At 39.2% G+C, this 18,755-nt stretch overlaps 1 protein-coding gene across 3 annotated transcripts in view; it reads right to left on the reverse strand.

Annotated features, from left to right (window-relative positions):
* The window catches only part of AP4S1 (adaptor-related protein complex 4, sigma 1 subunit), a 16,306-nt gene extending 2,604 nt beyond the window's left edge, over positions 1-13,702 (reverse strand). The window contains exons 1-5 of one of the 3 annotated variants that reach the window (XR_001411988.1): positions 13,565-13,702; positions 10,893-11,087; positions 9,447-9,566; positions 8,541-8,609; positions 5,295-5,437 (exon numbers count right to left, since the gene is read on the reverse strand). Coding sequence is in view for 2 of the 3 variants with exons in the window: in XM_014941692.1 (XP_014797178.1) it covers positions 5,426-5,437; positions 8,541-8,609; positions 9,447-9,566; positions 10,893-11,030 (339 nt within the window). In the remaining variant the exon portion in view is untranslated. The remainder of the gene's footprint in view (positions 1-5,294; positions 5,438-8,540; positions 8,610-9,446; positions 9,567-10,892; positions 11,088-13,564) is intronic. The other 2 variants (XM_014941694.1, XM_014941692.1) reach the window with 2 other exon arrangements.
* Between the last annotated feature and the right edge of the window lie 5,053 nt (positions 13,703-18,755).

An 18,755-nucleotide genomic window follows, 5' to 3' on the forward strand; every position in this document is an offset into this window, starting at 1 on the left:
TTTTTTTTTTTTTTTTTTTTTTTTTTTAACTCGGTCAAGCATTTGAGAGGCCTGCTCTGTCTCACGAGTTCCAGTGGCTGTAGCTACAGCGGGCTGCGGCTGCCGGAGAGCAGGAACAGTGGGAGCACAGAACTGCATCTGACAGCAGCCACACACTTCTATATCTGTCTGATCCTCAATGATGAACGCAAGTGGTGGGAAGCCAACCCCTTAAACCACCAGAGCTGCAACGATGCAAGCTCATGAAAGTGAACCATCTTAAATCTGTGTCTTGAATTCCGACCTAAGTGAAGTAACACTGAACATTCCCGTGCCTAGTTTTTTTAGCACTTGGCTTTGAGAAGGGAATTCCTCTATCTGAGTTACGAGCCTTATTTTCCCTGCAGTGAGCACTGAAAGCCAGACCCATCTCATGATTCGGAAGTTCTAGAGAACCAGGGCTGAAGCCAGTCCTTAGGAATGCAGAGGAATTTTTCTGTGATCCTTTTTCTCAGATTTGGAAGCCCAAGTCATTACTTCAGACAATGATGACTGGCTTGGTCTCTTCTCAAATGTTACAGTAGAAATATTGCCTGCCTGAAACATGTAGAGGACAGAAAACACTTAAACACACTTTGCAGTGCTTTTTCCCTTGCTGCATTTCCTAAGGAGCTGACACCATGTCAAAGGAAAACTGAACTCACACCAGCAAGTGTCTTGCAGCTGTTCCACTCCAACCCAACATGGTTAAATGAGCCATCACTTCCCCTGCAGGGCAGTCCAGGTTATTTCAAAACTGGCTTACTCCATTACAGAAAACAGTGGTGTGATTTCTGTCTGTCTGTAACCCATTCATCTCAGTCACCATTCCGGGACCAGAGATTTCACCTGCAGTTTGAATGGGGATACTAATATCATTCTGAAAGACCTATCATCTTGGTTTTGGGAGGTCCCAAAGCACTCTTTACTCTCTACCCTCAACCTAATGGCCCGTCTTCCTTTTTCGGTTCCTTCCCCACCTCCCTTTACCGTGCTGCTCTTGGCAAGCAGTCAGGCTGCAGAGGGAGCAACCTTGGCTTTTTTCCCCTCCCTCTAAGTCTCATGATGGTGCTCTACAGTTACATCTTGTCATCTTCCCCTCTGAATGCCTGGCCAGGGAGGGATCCGTATCCCTGAGCCTGGCGAGGCTCATCCTCCCCACCTGTCTCTCCTTTGGCAGGTGACCCCAGGTTTCTGGGTTTAAAGCCCTTGAGCCATAAATCCACACCCAGCTGAAAAGCAGGAAAGCAAACCAGTTTGAGCAACTGGCAACAGGAAAAAGCTCTATTTGGTGTGTGCACTGCTGTGTGCTCCACCCAGAGCTCTCATTTAAGGTCCCACTTCCAGTAAGAATTCGGGCTGCCCACAAAAGAGGACTAAGGGACTTTCACTAGTTCCGTGCAGAGGCTAACAGGGATTTTTCAACAAGTATGTAGATGAAAACGTGTTAATCTCTGCATCTGTAATAAAAGTTTTCAGAGGACCCAGCTCAGAAATATCCTTAACAAGTTGTCAGCTTGGGCAAAAGGTGAGCCCTTTTACTGCCAGATCCAGCTGCTGCTGCTCGTACCTCACACTACAGGTAAATGGCACCTACACCTGGTATTTAAATGTTACACTGGCTTCTGGTCATTTTAAGGGTACTTTCTACTATCACAAAGAGATTTTGTGGCATGTACAGGAGCTAAATGTGACACGGTCTTGCATGTCCTTCCCCAAAACATACAGGCAGATAGTTAAGCAGGGGAGAGGGGAAGGAAAGGAAAAAGGCACATTTAGGACTTGCATGTAGTAAGTAACTTCTTCATATAGAGACATTTTAAGATATCTCATATTTTCCAGGCAAGTAATTCAGGGTGTGTACAGGCTTAGAAGATGATAAAGTGCAGCCAACACCTTGTGATCAGGTAACACACCCAGCAGCACAAACACAAGCTCTGTAGATTACAGCACGGGTACATACGGGGCAGATGGTTTGTTACTGAATATACAACAGTACAAAACCTTGATTTCCACCCTGGATGTTCATCTTCAACTCAAGATCAGTTGGAGTCGCTTCTTTTCTTAGGCTAGAGTCACACACTCTGATTTTATCTTTGCTAACATTTGCTTTAAGTATTTAGCCTTTCTAATGGCAGGCAAATTTTAGGCACTGAGATGCATTTAATGCTTTCTGACCATTTCTTCCTCAAATGACTATGCTGACATTAAAGAGGAGACAAATGGTTTAAGTTCTGTGATATTCTAGAACAACAGTTTTAAGCTAATCCTTATAGGCTTCCATTTTACCCACTTATTTTAAAGTACAAACTAAACTGTATCCTTATAAATTCTTGGAATAAATTCATCATTCAATTTTCTTACTACATAAATGCACTGTATTCTGAAAGTGTTATTCCACGGGGGACTGAAGAATACAGTTGATTCACATGAAGCATTCCCTGTATCAAAGCTTTTTATCTATCCTAGGAGCAGCAGCAGCTAGTTGCAATGGAATGTAATGGTTTTTTTTGGATCAAAACAACATTCTTCAAATGCTTGGTCCTAGAGCACCCTGTCTTCCCCCTCCCCTCCCACAAGAGGAACGTAAGTATCTGTTTCTTCTGTAAGTTAATAATAATGTGTCTTTAAGTAAGCTTTGCTTCACCAGCTCAAGCACTAGAAAAGTCAACTTTTTGTAAGTTTAGAAACTCTCATGCTTACCAGCATGTCGTTCCCTACAAAGCTGCTGTGGCAACACTTGCATTTTTGTAGTCTCTTTTGTCATCATTGCACCAAGAAAGTGGCTCTTACACCATCCAAGCTGGAGCGTTAGAGTTACCAAAAATCCCACCCACTTATTTCATACACAGAAGCGAGGCCCATCTAATGCTACCGACACATTGGGAAGCCGCACCCCTGGGAAAATTTCAGCTCTTGTTCATTCAGCTGGCCCAACACCACCACTTACAGATACTCTAAACACAAACCAAACAACTTTAGAAATGTCATGTCATTCTGTCACGGGTACCCTTAGGTATGTTACCAACTCTTGGAATGAAAGCGGACATCCTGAAACGGCTAAATGCTTTACAATTCACACACAAAAGCTTCTGTAAAAACTGTGGCTGCTTTATAGAGTTGAAGAAGTTACTCAGTTGGCCAGTAGCTAATCAGTGCTCATTTGTGCAGTGTGTGAGATAACTTTGCAGTTGTTTAGCATCACACACACCTATGTCATATGTACATATTACGTATGAATCCTGTTGGGCAGGATTCAGATTGGACCCAGTCTCTGCCTTGTGCCCAAGGTGCCCTTCCTGGCAGCTGGCTGCCGGCTGGGGCCAGATGCCACTGCCCTGCCTCAGTTTGGGTGTTTGGGCCTAAATAAAAGCTGGAGCCTCAGCAGCAGGAGCTGTGCTGCCAGGAACACTGCGTCCCGCGCTGCAGCCGGGGAAGCTGTAGCCACGGGGGCACATGCAACTGCAGGATGGTCTCAGCCTGTAGCTTTACTGGGGGTTTGCTCTGCACGTGAGTGAACAGCCTTCAATGATTATGATCTATTTTTCATGGGTTTTGGTTTCATGTGATTTCCTACTGTTTTTTTCATGTTAGTAAACACTACTTGCTATATAGAATAGCCACTATCACTTTTGAAATAAACTTCCCATGGATCTGTACACAAAAGTAATAGCATGGAGACAGGAAATGGTGACAGTCACCCACCAGATACTCTGTATACAAAGATTCTGTAAATACTACTTGGTGTTTGCTGTTGGAGACATTCAGACAGTACTTCCTCCATCAGATACTTCGCATTCAGACTAACTCTACTGAACGTCAGAGTGAGCTTAAGCCTGTTTGGCAAAGGAAATGGTTTAATCCCGGGTGGGGGATATCATTTTGCACACTGTGAAAGTCATATTGATGGATTGTTGCTTGTGCTGCATTAACATCTGTCTAAGACGCCTGTAGTCCAGATCTTACGTGTTCTTCTGGGCCAGCTATTCAAGCTGTTGTCAAAAACAAATACAACCCTGAACAGCCCACTTCTTCATCCTTACACCTCTGCTTTACATTTAAGGTTGAGGGTATCTCACTTCATTTCAACTACTTTACATATCCTCTCAACTTATGAAAAGCCACTTTTCCTAAATGGGAGAGTTATTTTGTACATATATAGAAATAAAATGTTTTATTTTAAAATTGCTCCTGAAATGTATAATATAGCCAGTAATGGGGCTACTGGTGTAGCTGTAAGCATGTAACTACAGGAGATTCCTCTTGGTATGAAAACGATGACCAAAGGCAGGCAGGAAATACAGACAGTATATACATGCATATAGATTTAAGTTCAGTAAGTGAGACAGAGCTCCAGCATGTAGCAAGCATTAAAATATTTACAAAAGTGAAATTAATTATTTCTTTTTAGATTATTTTTTTCAGTAAAGAAGTAAGAACAATTACAAGAAAAATCATAGAATATTTCTATGTTCTTCATATGTTAAATAACTAAATTACTTTTGATTCCAGGGTGGCAACCTGGTATTTCAGGTGTATAATTGAAATTCTTTCCACCAGTAGCTCTACATTTAACCAACAGCAACCACAGGCATAAGGATTGCTGGAGTAGAGCGAGCAGGCAGTGGGATTGGAAGAACCAAGGAGGAAGACTGTTTTGCGGTACATTCTCCTGGATTAATTTTCTTTGAATTCAGTATTGTATTTTATTTACTTGCTAGTTGTGCTTAATTGTTTGTATTTGGCTTTAGTTCATTTTAAAAAATATTTTAGTTAATACTCTGCAAATCATACACATGAAAAACAGCTGTGTAAAAGGTAGGGGCAGGAAAAGAAAAAGGTATCTGTGGCAATGGCTAGTTTCCTAAATTTCTTCCTCCCAGGCCTTTCTCTCTTTCCCTTGATATAGAAAGTAAAACTCACCTGGACTTTCATGAAGCAAGGTCAAAGCACAAACCTAATCTTACAATGATGCTACTGCTATTTGACTCATGACACACCTGTAACATTCAGCTCTTATTACTGCACTCATTTCAATATCTATCTTATTGTAAACATGAAGAAAAAAAGTAAACCCCTGAACTAATAATTAGCTAAGTCTTAAAGTTTCCCCATGAATATAACTTTTCATGTCTAGGTGTTAATGGTACTTAATTCTCTCTAAACAAGCTCTGCCTGTCTTACTTTAAATGGTGCAAGGCTTATCTTAATGACTGAGGATTTCAACAGGTGACCCTTGTGAATATGGGCCATGCTTTCAGAGAGCTGCTACTTACTGTAGGTGCAAAACTTGTGAAGCCTCTGCATTGTCTTGTGTGTTTGACAGTCAGTGCTATGAAGACAGTATGAACTGGAACATACACCACAAGGAGATAGACAAATGGATTTCTGGTACTGAAAAGGATACATCTAATTCACTCTGCAAGGAAAAAAGGTAGACAACCATTAGCTACAATTTGATCTTTCATCTTATAGTCATTGAACATTACATGTCCCTTCAGAGCATAAAGAAAGTGCGCAAAATAACGATACAAAATTTCAGAGCAATTCAGATTTCTGTTCTGGTCTGTACAATTACATGCTCTTTCCTGCAGCACTGCTTTGCCTTTGATGTGTTATCTGTCTTCGTAATAGAAGCTAATGTTCTGAAATTGTCACTTAAAAAAACCCACTGACATCACCCACAAGTCACAATTTGAATACAGGCAGGGCCGTCTGAGTGAGCGGTTGGAAAGCCAGCATCTCATGGCAGCTCCGGCCCCATATTCTCTTTTCTGCCATCTGCAAAAACAGGATCTTAATGCTGAGTTTACAATTTATATAAAAACACAGTTTAAAATGTTGCTGCAAATAATTTCAACAGCAAAATTTAGACATTGTATATACCCATGGCTGTGGTAGCCATGGCTGGATACGTTAGGAGAGGGAAGCTTTGGACTCCAAGCTTTGGACCCTTAGCACTTCTAACTGTTCTCCAGCCCCAGTAATACAACTTCACTTTCCTTCTAGTCTTGGCCTGGATTTACCCCAAGCAGTTTTATTCATTTAACCAAAATATCTGAGTTAGAAGCCCTTGTGGTGTCTCTGCAGTCAACAGAAGAGATGAGTTGACTCAGCACACTTGAGGCATGACTCACTTTCTCGAGATACTCATCGGTCTCCACTGCCTGTAATGGGAGCTTAGGATGACCAAACTTCTAACTTAGGTGCCTCAGTTAAATGTCTAAATTTAGAAACAATTAATCACAGCCTCAGCAGTTAAGATCTTACACGGCTGGGGTGGAGCTTCCCTAGTCTCTGCTGAAAGAGAGAATTCAGTTTGCTAACATGGCTTCCATTCACAGTCTAACACTGGAGTTTTAGGCACAGTTCCCAGTGGTAAAATTGCTATTACTTCTATGGTCTAAAGATGCTCTAAATGGGACCAGTTCTAGTCTACAGGCTTCTATTCTTCAATTTGAATTTTTTTATCCATCACAAAAATATTAAGAGCCTGATAAGTTTAAGTTTCCTCAGTATTAAAAAGTAATTGAAAACACTGGAACAGGTATTCTGAACAGTATGCAGAGTTTTTCCCCAGGTAACCACATAAAAGTGAAGAGGACTCAGAATTACATCTCGCAAACAACTCTGAAAGCTTTCCCCCTAATTCTGTTAATGTTTGCTCTGATATCTGAATTCAAGCTCTGTAAACTCCATTAGGTATAAATAGAGTATGTGAGAATCTTTAAAGCTGACAAGCCTAAAAATAATAGATGACAAAATGTCCTTCTAGAGGAGACAGATGTTCTTTCCTTTCCCAGAGTTCTGTCTCCATTGTCATCATCATATTTTGGGATTCTGCTAAAATTCTGCAAATCTTGAACATTAATCCATAATAGTACAGACTTATACTTTCTTGCTCTGTGGTTTCTGCCAGAAACCCCAGCTAGAATTATAGTCCTTTTCCTCAGTGCTCTGCTACTTATCATGTTATATACTATTAAAAACAGAACCACAGAATGGCATGAGATGTCTTTAACCATTCCCCTTTTTGTTCCCCTGGTTTCAAACCTGAAATACTGTGGAAAATATAAAAAAAGCCCCTTGCATGATGAATTCAGCAAATTTCTAACAACTATCAGTGGTTGGGTTATATATGTGGTCAAGGAATTATATATACTATATTTATCTGTATAAGAACCACATCTATTTTTGCTTTGCCTCAAGTGAAGAAAATAAATAAAACTTGAGAAGTGGTTGGCAACTATTAGCTCCATTAGATAACTAAGATGTGACTAAATTTATTGTGCATTCCTGTACTGCCAGGATCAAATTCCATTCCTGGTTATCAGTGCTTCGGTTGGGACTGCAATCGTAACAATTTTAAGAGACAAATTCTGAACTGAGTGCAGTCAGAAAGTGATATAGTTAGTACCAGCTGTTACAAGAGGTTGGTGCAACGTTAGCTGAGATGATAACAGCCTAAGACATTTGCCAGGCATCCATGCAGTGAAGGGTGTAGATGACTTTTTCAAGCATGTCCTTGAATTCACAGAGGGAGCTCTGCTGTGTCTGCCGTGGTACTAGGACTGGGAGACCAGTTACAGACCCTGCATACTGGTCTCTGGTATGTATAATTACCAACGTAATAACCTACCTCGAGTACATGGACTATGGAGGAAACTCCATCCAGCCCTCTTTTCTGAGGGGGATATCCAACACCATTCAGCACAGATACACCAAAATTGTGCCGAAGTATGGTTTCAGGCAAATGTGTTTCTAACAAGATTGTTACTAAACCCTATATTAAATAGCACATGTTCTAACCAGGATTATAATGCTGCATTTTCAAACTTCGTAAAAACAAGCAAACAAAAAAATCTCCACCAAAAGGAACAGCGTCATTTTAACTGGAGCCATGACTGATGTTGAATCCTTAACAAACTGACTATCTATATAATAGCTGTTTTATCAGATATCTGCTGTTGCATGACAACAGTGTGGGGAGCGCAAGTACAGACTGGTTTTTGAGGTTTCATTTGCTCCATCCTTCTGATCTTGTTCAGTGAGGGTGATGTCAGCTCCCTGCTTAATGCTTACACGATCTTTATCATGAATTAACTTCATTTAGGGGATGTAATGCTACGAACGGCAAAAAAGAACTGTAAAGAAAAACCTCTTTATTTAAAATGTATAAAATTCCAGTGGCTAATTTAAGAGTAGATGACCCAAAGAAACCCCTGAGTATAAGCATATAAAAACATGCTTTTCTAACAGAAATATTTCTGGTATTCCCTGTCTGATGATTTATAACCCACATCTACTTTTACTTTGAAAAAATCAATTAATACTGCTCTTTTTTTCTTTCTTTTTTTCCTTCCTTTTTTTTTTTCACAGTGGTAATATTCATGCTAAAGTATTCAAAATTCAACATGAATATGAAAAAATTTTTCTCCTTTGATTTATTCCCCAAAATGACATATTCACTAAAGCTTTGAAAAAGAAGAAATATTTCATAATAGATTCAATGTCTCACTCACCACTCGGCTGAAGTATTTGTCCAAAACTTCCACAAAATTATGAATTAGTTCATATACTGCCATCTCATTCTGAAATTAAATTAAAAACAAGTGAACATGAAATCAATAGCTACAAAATGTAATAGAATTCTTTGTGTTATTTCAGCTTGTGCAGTATGAAAAATGACTAAAACTACAACAAAGTGCACAAGCAGAGGCCACCAGAGTAAGGATGGGCAATTTTTGTATGGTGTAGCAAAGCCAAAAGGATTTGGCCAAAATTGCATGCCGTTATAACCTGGCTTGAAGACACTGTGGTGGTCAGCAGCTACCTTCCACCCCACCCAATTAAAGTCTCCAACAATAAGCTTTGAATTGATTTCTGAGAACTGGTAATCAATGTAAACACTAAAGCCTTCCAGTCTCAGCCTGAACAGATGAAATAACAGTACTTGTCAATTTTCAGGCAAATACCTTCCCCCTCCCGCCCAACCCCACCCCGCTTTTTTAAAAAATACAATAAATAGGCATCTTTCCAGCTGACAGGATGAGAATTTCTTTCTTTGGCCAAGGAAGCTGAAATCAGTGAGCAGTTAGGAAGTCACTGCAGATGAGACAGCTGATCTGGCTGTAATGCTAACATTTGTTGAGAAAACTCACCCTACATAAATTTGTTTAATCAAACATAAATATAGAAGCAGAATCAGTATAAGGCTCATGAAGATTGCCCCATGATAACAGTTTAGTCTATTGGTATAGAATGAAGCCAAAAATACATTTTCTCTTCACAGAAATTAAAATGTCTTTTTGCAATAACTCCTTGAAATTCTGTAATTGCTATTGCAAAATTCCATGCTGGAAAAAAACCTGAGTTCTTGCCCATGGCAACTACAAGTTCTCATTTCAAACGTGTATATAATTTCTTACCTCTGTCTCGTTGATTCCAACGACTATGAAGAGGGCTGCGTACTGCCGGTAAACCAGCTTGAAGTCCTTGTACTCAATGAAGGAGCACTGGGCAGAAGCAAAACGAGTCAGACGTAGCAGCTGCCATTTAAACATACAACACTGTAAAGCACAGATTGCTCAAAGAGGCTGAGCTTTCATTTCGGAAGGCCCACAAAGACTGGATTTCCCAAGATCTACCCAACGATTTTGACTTGAAAGAAATTTGGTAGAATAGCTCTTACACAAAACTTTTCATCTATTGGCAGAAAACACGCTGCCACTTTTGAAATGGAAAAACTGGAATTTACAATGCCAAACAAGTCACTTCAGTTCTGTAAGTCAGTACTTCCCCTAAATTTTCATTTGGAAGCACTTCCAAGAGAGACAACCTCAAGGTAATTTTCATGTTTAAAAAAAATTATCAGTATTTTAATATAAAAATTACGAGTATTAGACTTCTAGACCCAGGGGGGCAATTTGCATGTCTCACAGGAAGACAGAAGCCAGCAGATGGTGCTGTTATACCCTGCTTTACAAGGGTGCCGCCTTCATTTTTTTAAGTATTATTTTGCTTAGTCCTTGAAATGGCAGCATTCCCTTAGCTCTTTTGGTGAAGTTTCAGTTTGGAGATCCACTTGCAAGCAGTATGGAGACAGTTAATGTCTTTAGCCTGTCCATTCTGTGAACTAAGGTACTTCATAGGAACTGCTATTTTTTTTTCTGCAGTTTTCTAGAATGAAATATGTGAGGACCACTGTTCAAGGGCACGTGTAATTAATGAAAAATAAAGCAGCTGACTTCAGAGCACAAACCAGAAACCCCCACTCGCATCCCAGGTCATGGATTTCTCCTCCAATGCAAGTCAATGTATTTAAAAGTTTTGCTAAGTTGGCTACTTTTCTTAAAGAACCAATGGCTTTTCTTGCAGAAAGTGTGAACACTTCTTAAAAATAAAAATGCCAAACACAGAGGCCTAAAAATTTGTATCTGCAAAAAACTCTGTGTTTTAAATAGTGCTTTCATGATTTGAAATCCCTTCTCCTAAGTTTTTTATTTAAACTTGGAGCTGTCAGTAATATCCCTACCACCTTCTGGCAAAGCAGGAGTAATACCTCTCTATTGAGAAGCAATTAATGGGAATGAATTCTTCCTGGACTTCTGACTTCAAACGAAGAAGAGGAATCTTCATGACAGTGATACACAAAACCCCAAAATCTCTGTAAGCCTCAGAGAAACAGATCTATTCAATGCAGAATAACAGTTCATCTGAGTGAACACATAATCTAGAAACAGAATATTTTTCTTCATGGATAGAAATGAAATAATGACCGGCAAAGCAAACTGATGTGTTTTCAGAATTATTGACATGAAAGATGTGAGATTTTGATCAAAAAAGATGGCTAGGGGAGAGACTACAAAACTTACCTGATCCTTTGAACGGGAAAGACAGTTTTTGATTACTTCAGCTTCCAGCATTGTGCGTTTATTAATTTCTACATGCTCATAATACCTAGAGAGCCTTGTTTGCCCTTGTTTGTTTACCATAAGAAAAAATTTTATCATTTCTTTTTTGTTGATCTCAGCAGATTTGAATATGGGGTGCAGGAATCAAGAGTATTTCTGTGAGGAGAAAAAAAAAAAGAAAAAAAAGTATACATAGAAGTTATCAAAGCCTCCTAAAAGCCAGCCCAGATCTGCACGTATTTAAGACTGTTTATTGCCAAAACACAGAATATAAGATAAAAAAATCTCTAATCTTTTGCATGCATCCCATGAGTAAAACTCCGTATTTTTTTCCTCACACAAATAATCACAAACTATCTAATAAATAATAGCTTTCACATTATCAGGCAGTTTAATTTCCTTGGAGGATTTTGGGAATTGGAAGAGTAAACAAAACCCACAGATCTACTCACCGTTTTCTTCCCGCATGCTAATTAGTTTGAGAACATTATCAGAAATTTGCCCAATACCAAAACATAAGGTTAATACAGCTCAGAAGAGCAAAATTGGCCTATGGGCTTTTTTTAATATATTTTTTTTATTTGTGACTTGTATTTAACAGTTTCTTTCATACCATCCTGACAACACATTGAAGGAAGAGAGGACAAAGGGAAGCGCGTGACCATTTCTTTAATGTAGAATGAGAGCTTCCTAAATAATCTGGCTACCAGCAGGATTAGGACACATCTTGAGCTGGACCAGGAGACACTGAAATCTGCTTTCTCCTGTCTGATTTCCCACACTGATGTGAAAAGGAGATTCTGCACTTAATGAAGACTAACTGTGGGTCTTTGAAAGCTAAGAAGAAATCTGCTCATGTTAATGACACAAAACAGCTTAATCTAAATCTAAATAAATATTAATCCACGCAATGCCACTGCACTGCAGAATATAAATGTGCCACATGCAATTTTCAATGGAGAAGGCTATCAAAAAAAGCACAGCATTTATCACAATCTGCTTGCTAAAAAACTGGAATCTTTCATGTTTTGAAAAGCAAGCAAAAAAAAGGTAATTTTTTGAAATAGAAGTTCTGGGTTATTTTCTTTCATGCCAGAAAACAGTTGCTGTAATGTTTTCCATCTGACTCTCTATTTGGATCACAGATTTATTGGCCAAAATGCTCTTGAGGTTTATGCACTGGAAATACAGCAACTACCGCAAAAGCTATTTCTTCATTCCAGTTCTGAGGAGTTGGTCCTTGCCTGGTGCTTTACCAGGGTATAATGCAAATACCCTCTCCTAAGATCTCAGCTCCTCTGAGAAAGCGCACGCTGAAAAAAAACATATGGGAAATTCACAGAATGACACAGTGTAGCTCTTTGTGTAAAAACAGTGTATTTTGATGCAGAAAAGTGAAAGGGAAAAAAATATGAAAACCAAAAATAGGTATCTGAGTCAGCAACCTCATAGATATTTAAAGATATGCTGTTTTCTTTTATGAAAAGGCAAGCTGAATAGGTGGTGCTTCATATTATTAACAACTTGAATAAACTGGCTATATACCATTCATGGGTGATACCATCTAAATCCTTCATGACAGTGATACAAAAAAATCCGAGTTTATTGTGCTGATATTAATCATTGTTTACGCCTAATTATTTCCTGAAAGAAAAGCCACCTCTACTATCATCACCTGAATCTCAAGAAACTGACCTTGTTTTCCTTGTGTATTGTGATTTACTCCATACACAAAGAAGTTTAGATTTCTATACTAAATGTATCTTCTCTAATTAGACCTGATACTGAGAATTAATTTCTAAACTAAGTGAAGATTGATAATTTGTGTATAGTGTTATCTAGAGCTTCAGAAGCATTGCCAGTAAGGAAACCATATGGAACACTAAAATTGTAACTGTAAAAGCTAAAGAACTGAAAACAAAATTCCCAATTTTTGCCAAATATGTATTATTAGTAGTGTAAATTAGTATAAATGTTACAAGATGTAGTAGGGGCATTTCTTGTCCTTGAAAAGGACAAGATAGATAACCCATATGATTTTAAATAGTTTTTAAATTATATTGGGAGGGCTGTGTGGAATCACACACCAAATTCACAAAAATCAGTGAACAATAAAAGGAAAATTCCTGCAACAGACAAAGAAGTTCCCGCAGAAAAGCGTCCTGGGAGCAATTAGGTTGCTTTAAAGAAACCTTCACCAAAAAATATAATTTTTTGACTGGATGCTTTTCTAAGAGACATGCTGCCCTTGGGCAAAAATACAGCCTTAATTGTGAATATCAGACACAAAGAGTTAAATCCTCTTCTTGCCTTGACTATACCCTACACACAACTCTTCAAAACAGATAATCCATTTGAAAGGGCACAGGATGAGCAGGACTACCTTTTCTCCCCTAAATCTTTGCAAGCCCCTCAGATGATGGAAAATATCAAAGGATACATCAGCTAGCAGGGAGGACTCTTCTCTTGCATTGTCCTTCATCTGCAAGAAAGCTTTTACCCCTGTTACTCTGTAAATTCCTCTTTGATCTGCTCTTGTCCATAGGGCACCTCCAGGGAACAGAAGTCCAGGATGAATCCACAGGACAAGACAGTTCCAGTTTGGAACTGTGACAGTCTCAGAGCTTTCTCACCTCCACTGGGCAAGGAGAAGTCTCTTCGTCCAGAACAGGAGTGCAGTTCTGCTGATTCACTCAAACAGAAGAATCACGGACATTGGTGAATGTGGTCCATGCAGCTGCAGCAGTGCACACGGCTTCTCCACTCTTCCCTGGGCTTCTGAACTAGCCCAAGTGGGTCTCTGAGAAAAAATGAACCAGGTAATTACAACAGAAGAGGGCCCAGGTGGAAATGTATGACAGGATCTTTACTGTTGGATGGCAGCTTAGGCTGACATTTATGACTAAATGGGAGAATACCGCCTATACAACCTCTTCTGCATTTCATGCGTGGCTCTGTTCCCCCTCCCCCATTGTATTCCTCCATGCTTGAAATTAGAGCTGCAATAAGAAGAGATGTCAATATTTTGAGGCATACACAAAAGTAAAACAATGAGATGAGTTAGTCATTTTTGGATTCAAAACTTAGAAGCAGTAAGGGTAAGAAAGAACAAGTCCTTCCACCTCAAAATGAGGCACTTCAGCAAGGACCAACCTCACGAGCAGAACAAACCTAAAGCTACTTAAAAAAGGGTTGTGGTCTGAAAGAGGAAAAACCTAAGAAATGCTGATGGGCATTCATGTTTCCATGAAAAAAACAGCAAGCTGAAACACAGGAGACCAAAAGCTATGCACCTTGTTGCTACCAACTGCAAAACATGCCTGTCCGAGCTAAACAGATAATGGCAGAGACATACACAGCTTTTCTTTTTAATTCCTAGTTTTGTGCTTCGTCTTTGTGTTTAGTCCTGCTGAAGCCTGAATTAATAGTGCTCTGTTTTGAACAACTTGTTTACAAACTATTTTAATAATTTAGTCATGAGTGGTAAGAAGTGTAAGTCCTGTTCTCAGAAATGAGCAAGGTGCACGTATCCATCCTAGAAGAGTAAAAACCTGAGGCTTAACATGTCTGCAGATATTCCAGTGGGACCTGAGGATGGGAGGACAGTAAAATGACACCTGGAGCACTGACAGAGTTTGGAGTTACTGTTAAGCAATACATGACAGAAAAAATATAAGAAGAATTTATAGGTATGGATCCTATTGCAGGATAGGCCCCTAATCCTAATGACTCCTTTATTAACCTAATCTTTCTACATAGTTAATCCCTTTCTGATGTTATGATTATTGCATCTCTGTGCACTCTTAGGAATGGCCTGGATTGTTTTACATATGAAAACACTTCTCTAACCCTCAAAAATGCTTTTACCTGGAATAGATATATTTAGGGAAAAAAAAAAATCCCATTTTAATGGAGGAAGAAACATAGATAAACCTCCAAATTTTATCTGTAATTTGTGAGACAATAATTAATCACAGTTTTGGAACAGGTGTGCACATTTGTAGGGGGGAGGTCCACTAATATCACTAGCCTTTTTGGTAAGTATTTTCCCAACAGTCCCAAAGATTGCTTCCAAAATTTTATTCATAAATTTTTCTCATAAAAATGGCATCACAAGCACACAATTTTGTGCAGAAATACTAGAATAAATTATCTCTATGATTTAGATGTACAAATAAAAAAAATAAATTACAAAAAGCATGCACGTATAGCTGTGGAATCTGACTTGGAAAATAACTCCAGTGTTAAAATTATCATAAGATTTTTTATTTCCTTTAAAAAAAATCTGAAAAAAATAATCTGAAGAAATGAAAACATTTGATTGCACAATTTAGGCAAAAAAAAAAGTTTATTTCTTCTCCTTTCATCTTAGCTTTTAGATACAGACAACACGTTAAAATAAGTTTTGCCTGTGTAGGATGTAGAGAGACCTGCAAAGTACAATAAACAAAAAGCATATGTGTGCATATGTGGAGTGCATACATGGAGTGGAGAAATCCCCATTCCTTCATCAAGTTCTATCTATCAATTTGAGAAGCTACCTTTTATGATCAATAATGAGTACTCTGCTTACCAAGATAGCTCCGTTTCTTCAGCCAGAGTTCTCCTGTGCGTTCCTGTGCATTCTCACGCACACGGCTGCGTGTGTCCATGCACATACACACAAATTATGATGCTTTTATGCATAGAGAATCAAATGGTTCGAGGGAACTGGTGACAAGATGCAAGCCTTTCATATCTCTGCCATTATTTTCCTCATTTTAGTAATGAAAAGACATTACTATCTGAAGGCTGTTTGTCAGAAATGAATAGGCTGTCTCATTCCAGGTCATTGGACAGCTATCTGCATCACAAACGCGCTTAGGCACAGAAGACTGGAAGGGACTAGCCAGATCCTGATGGACTGTCAAGTACAGCTCTCCTCATCACAGTCAACCATGCATTAGAAATTTTGTCCAGAATGGGCGACGGTGTGTGCTTCATGCACACCTCATCTACAAAACACCTACAAAACTCCATCACAGAATGAAGACTCTCTAGAAACAAAATCCTCAGAAGGTATCACTTGGGGAAGATGTAAAAAGTCTTAAAATCGCAACCTTTTCTTCAAAAGAAATTACCTTCTGGAGTGACTGAGTAGCACTCCCATTTACTTCCTTTACAAAATATTTCTTCTGTAAGGATAACTTGGCATGCACACAAACGACACACAGTTTAACCACTGTGATTTAAATATGAGTTGTTACACTGTGTTAGATCTCACCCTCATTAAAGCATCTCTCGCAGATAAATATCTACAAGAGAAAACTGGTATCATGATTGGCTTGTGTGACTCATGCTGGTAGACTGATGGAGTATGCAGTCATTGATGATTTGCAATACGATGGCTTTAACTCCTTCCAAACCAGCACATACACAGAAGACTAAGGACCTGGGCTCATGAAGAGAGATGCATCTTGACTTTACTGTCCCCGAGCAGGCGCTTTCCCCCCCCACCTGCACAGGTAACTCCAGGCTTGTATTTAAAGACAAACTGAGACCTGCCTCGTTTGCTTCAAAATGCTGAAACAGAAATCATGGTGGTTCAGAAGCTGCTTCCAGGCCATGCCAGCTCTGCAGGCAGCGTAACCGCAGGAGACACCTCAAAGTACTTTGTCCCTGTTTGTGAGTCACACCCCTAAATGCTGTCTTTTCAGATACTGGTTGAGACCTCTTAGAGAGGCAAAGCCTGCAATACCTGTTCTGCGGATAAAAACCCAGCAGATTATACATGCAGTAATATAAAACATATTTTAAACTTAATTTTAAGTTTTCCTCCAGTCGATAGAAGCACTTGACATTAATTTATTTTGTCACAGATTTCACCAATATTTATACATACTCAGACACATAAATTATAAAAAAAGAAACACAGCCTGAGTTTGTGACTTCTTGCAGTAGAGTTACTATTCAGATTTGTGTGTCTCAAGCTAAAGCCACTCTAGTCAATGTTCACAGATTAGAAGCATTTTAGTTACTGTGCTATAACAAAGTTTTGCAACATTCTAGGGCTCTCAGGTAAATTGTAAATAAGAGATCAAATCTAGAAAACAAGAAATGCATGACTATGTTTTTACAGATCTGCTTCATCAGGAATTAAAAATAATCGTTAAATAGAACCATAAGCTAATAATTTACTGCACTGTCCAACTCTAAACAAGTTGGTTTTCTAGATGCAGAGGTCTAGTTGAAACTTATGTGTGTACTAAAGGCAGAACAAAATGGGTTAAATGAGAATTAAAGCATTAATGAAAAGAAAAAAAAACCTGACTAAATAGTATAGGCACAAACAGGTGACAGGCAGGGAACAAATATTTTTGAGGCTATTGAGCTTCCTGGCTATGGATTTATTGTACAGACATATGTAGCAAATGAAGACTGCTCACATTATCCATATCCTTGCTCTTCCTATTTTTGTTTGGACCACACACAAGGCTTTCATAAAAAAAAGTCACATGCAGTGTTATTAATATTTATCCAGAATAGTAATTTTTTTTGTATTCTAGGTCTTATTATTGTACACATTATAATTCATCCAAAGATGAAATGACTGTGTCAATGTGGATTTAAAATAAAATACTATGTTCAACTTCAGGATAAGGGATTTTTAAAAAGCAACCTTATTAATCTAGGGAAGTCAGGGAGGAAGGAAAGAGTAAAAATGTTTTCCTTTGCTGTTGAGTTGTCAAAATGCTGGCTGAATATAGTAACGGAATTAAATTGCAGTAACTCCCATGTACTCAGGAATGAGGAATGTCCCATAAGATTGGAGCTAAACAAAAGGCTAAACTGGTTATGAGGTAAGTCTTAATTTTTAGTAATGATTTGATACTGTCAGTAGGCAATGAAAAAAAATCAGCTGAGGTGGAAAGGAGTTGGATTTAGATTGACTAATCTGTTTGGAATCAGGAAGACCGCAGAATGAAAGTATAGTAGGAAATGATTTAATGGAGAAGAAAGGAAGGACTGGATGAACCAACTGAAATATCAATACACACCTGATGAGAGATTAGTACAGAAAGGAAACACCAGTACTGAGTCAAGCCGTATTTATTTTTTCCAGTAATTAACAGAATTCCAGCTCTATCAAGAATGAGCCCTGTTTAGGAAACTATCAATTTTCTTACCGAATGAGTACAACATGTAAATATTTTGAAGAAAGGCAAAACCAAATTCCTATCTTACTTACAATGGGTGACCTACAGATCACTTCAAACAGGATGCGATCATAATTTGTAAATATTGCATTTCAGAGCGGTATTTTGCAACTGAGGTAATTTCACCATATCCAAACTACAGCACCGAACTCAGCATTGCTATGGCAGATAAAACTGAGCCAGACCAAATAAACCGGTAATTTCTTGCAAAACCTTCCTCATGTGGAAAAGACTTTAGAACAGCAAACACTGGAGACTTTAACTTCGCCTCACGGAGGGTCTACACCACGCGTGTGATTTACCACTGAGACACCATGAAGGCGACCATTCCTTTAGAACATTAGCCAACTTCCAGAGACACCATAAATTTTAAGTAAACTGTTCTCAAACTACCTCCTTGCGGGGCAAATTCAGCGCAAGATTAATTAAACAGCGCTGAGTTTTGGACACTTGAGCGTCTGAAGGCCGATGTTGTGCTCGCACACCGCTCCAGGCCCAGGCCCCGGCCCCGGCCCGGCCCCGGCGGCATTCCCGCGGGCGTTCCGCACTCCCGGGGCGCGGAGCCGCCGGGGCGCAGCCGAGCCCGACCTCCGCCGCCCACGGCCTCACGCCACCGCTTCCGCTTTTC

Source organism: Calidris pugnax, unplaced genomic scaffold (assembly GCF_001431845.1).
Source record: "Calidris pugnax isolate Ruff unplaced genomic scaffold, ASM143184v1 scaffold56, whole genome shotgun sequence".
In the NCBI taxonomy this organism is placed as follows: domain Eukaryota; kingdom Metazoa; phylum Chordata; class Aves; order Charadriiformes; family Scolopacidae; genus Calidris; species Calidris pugnax.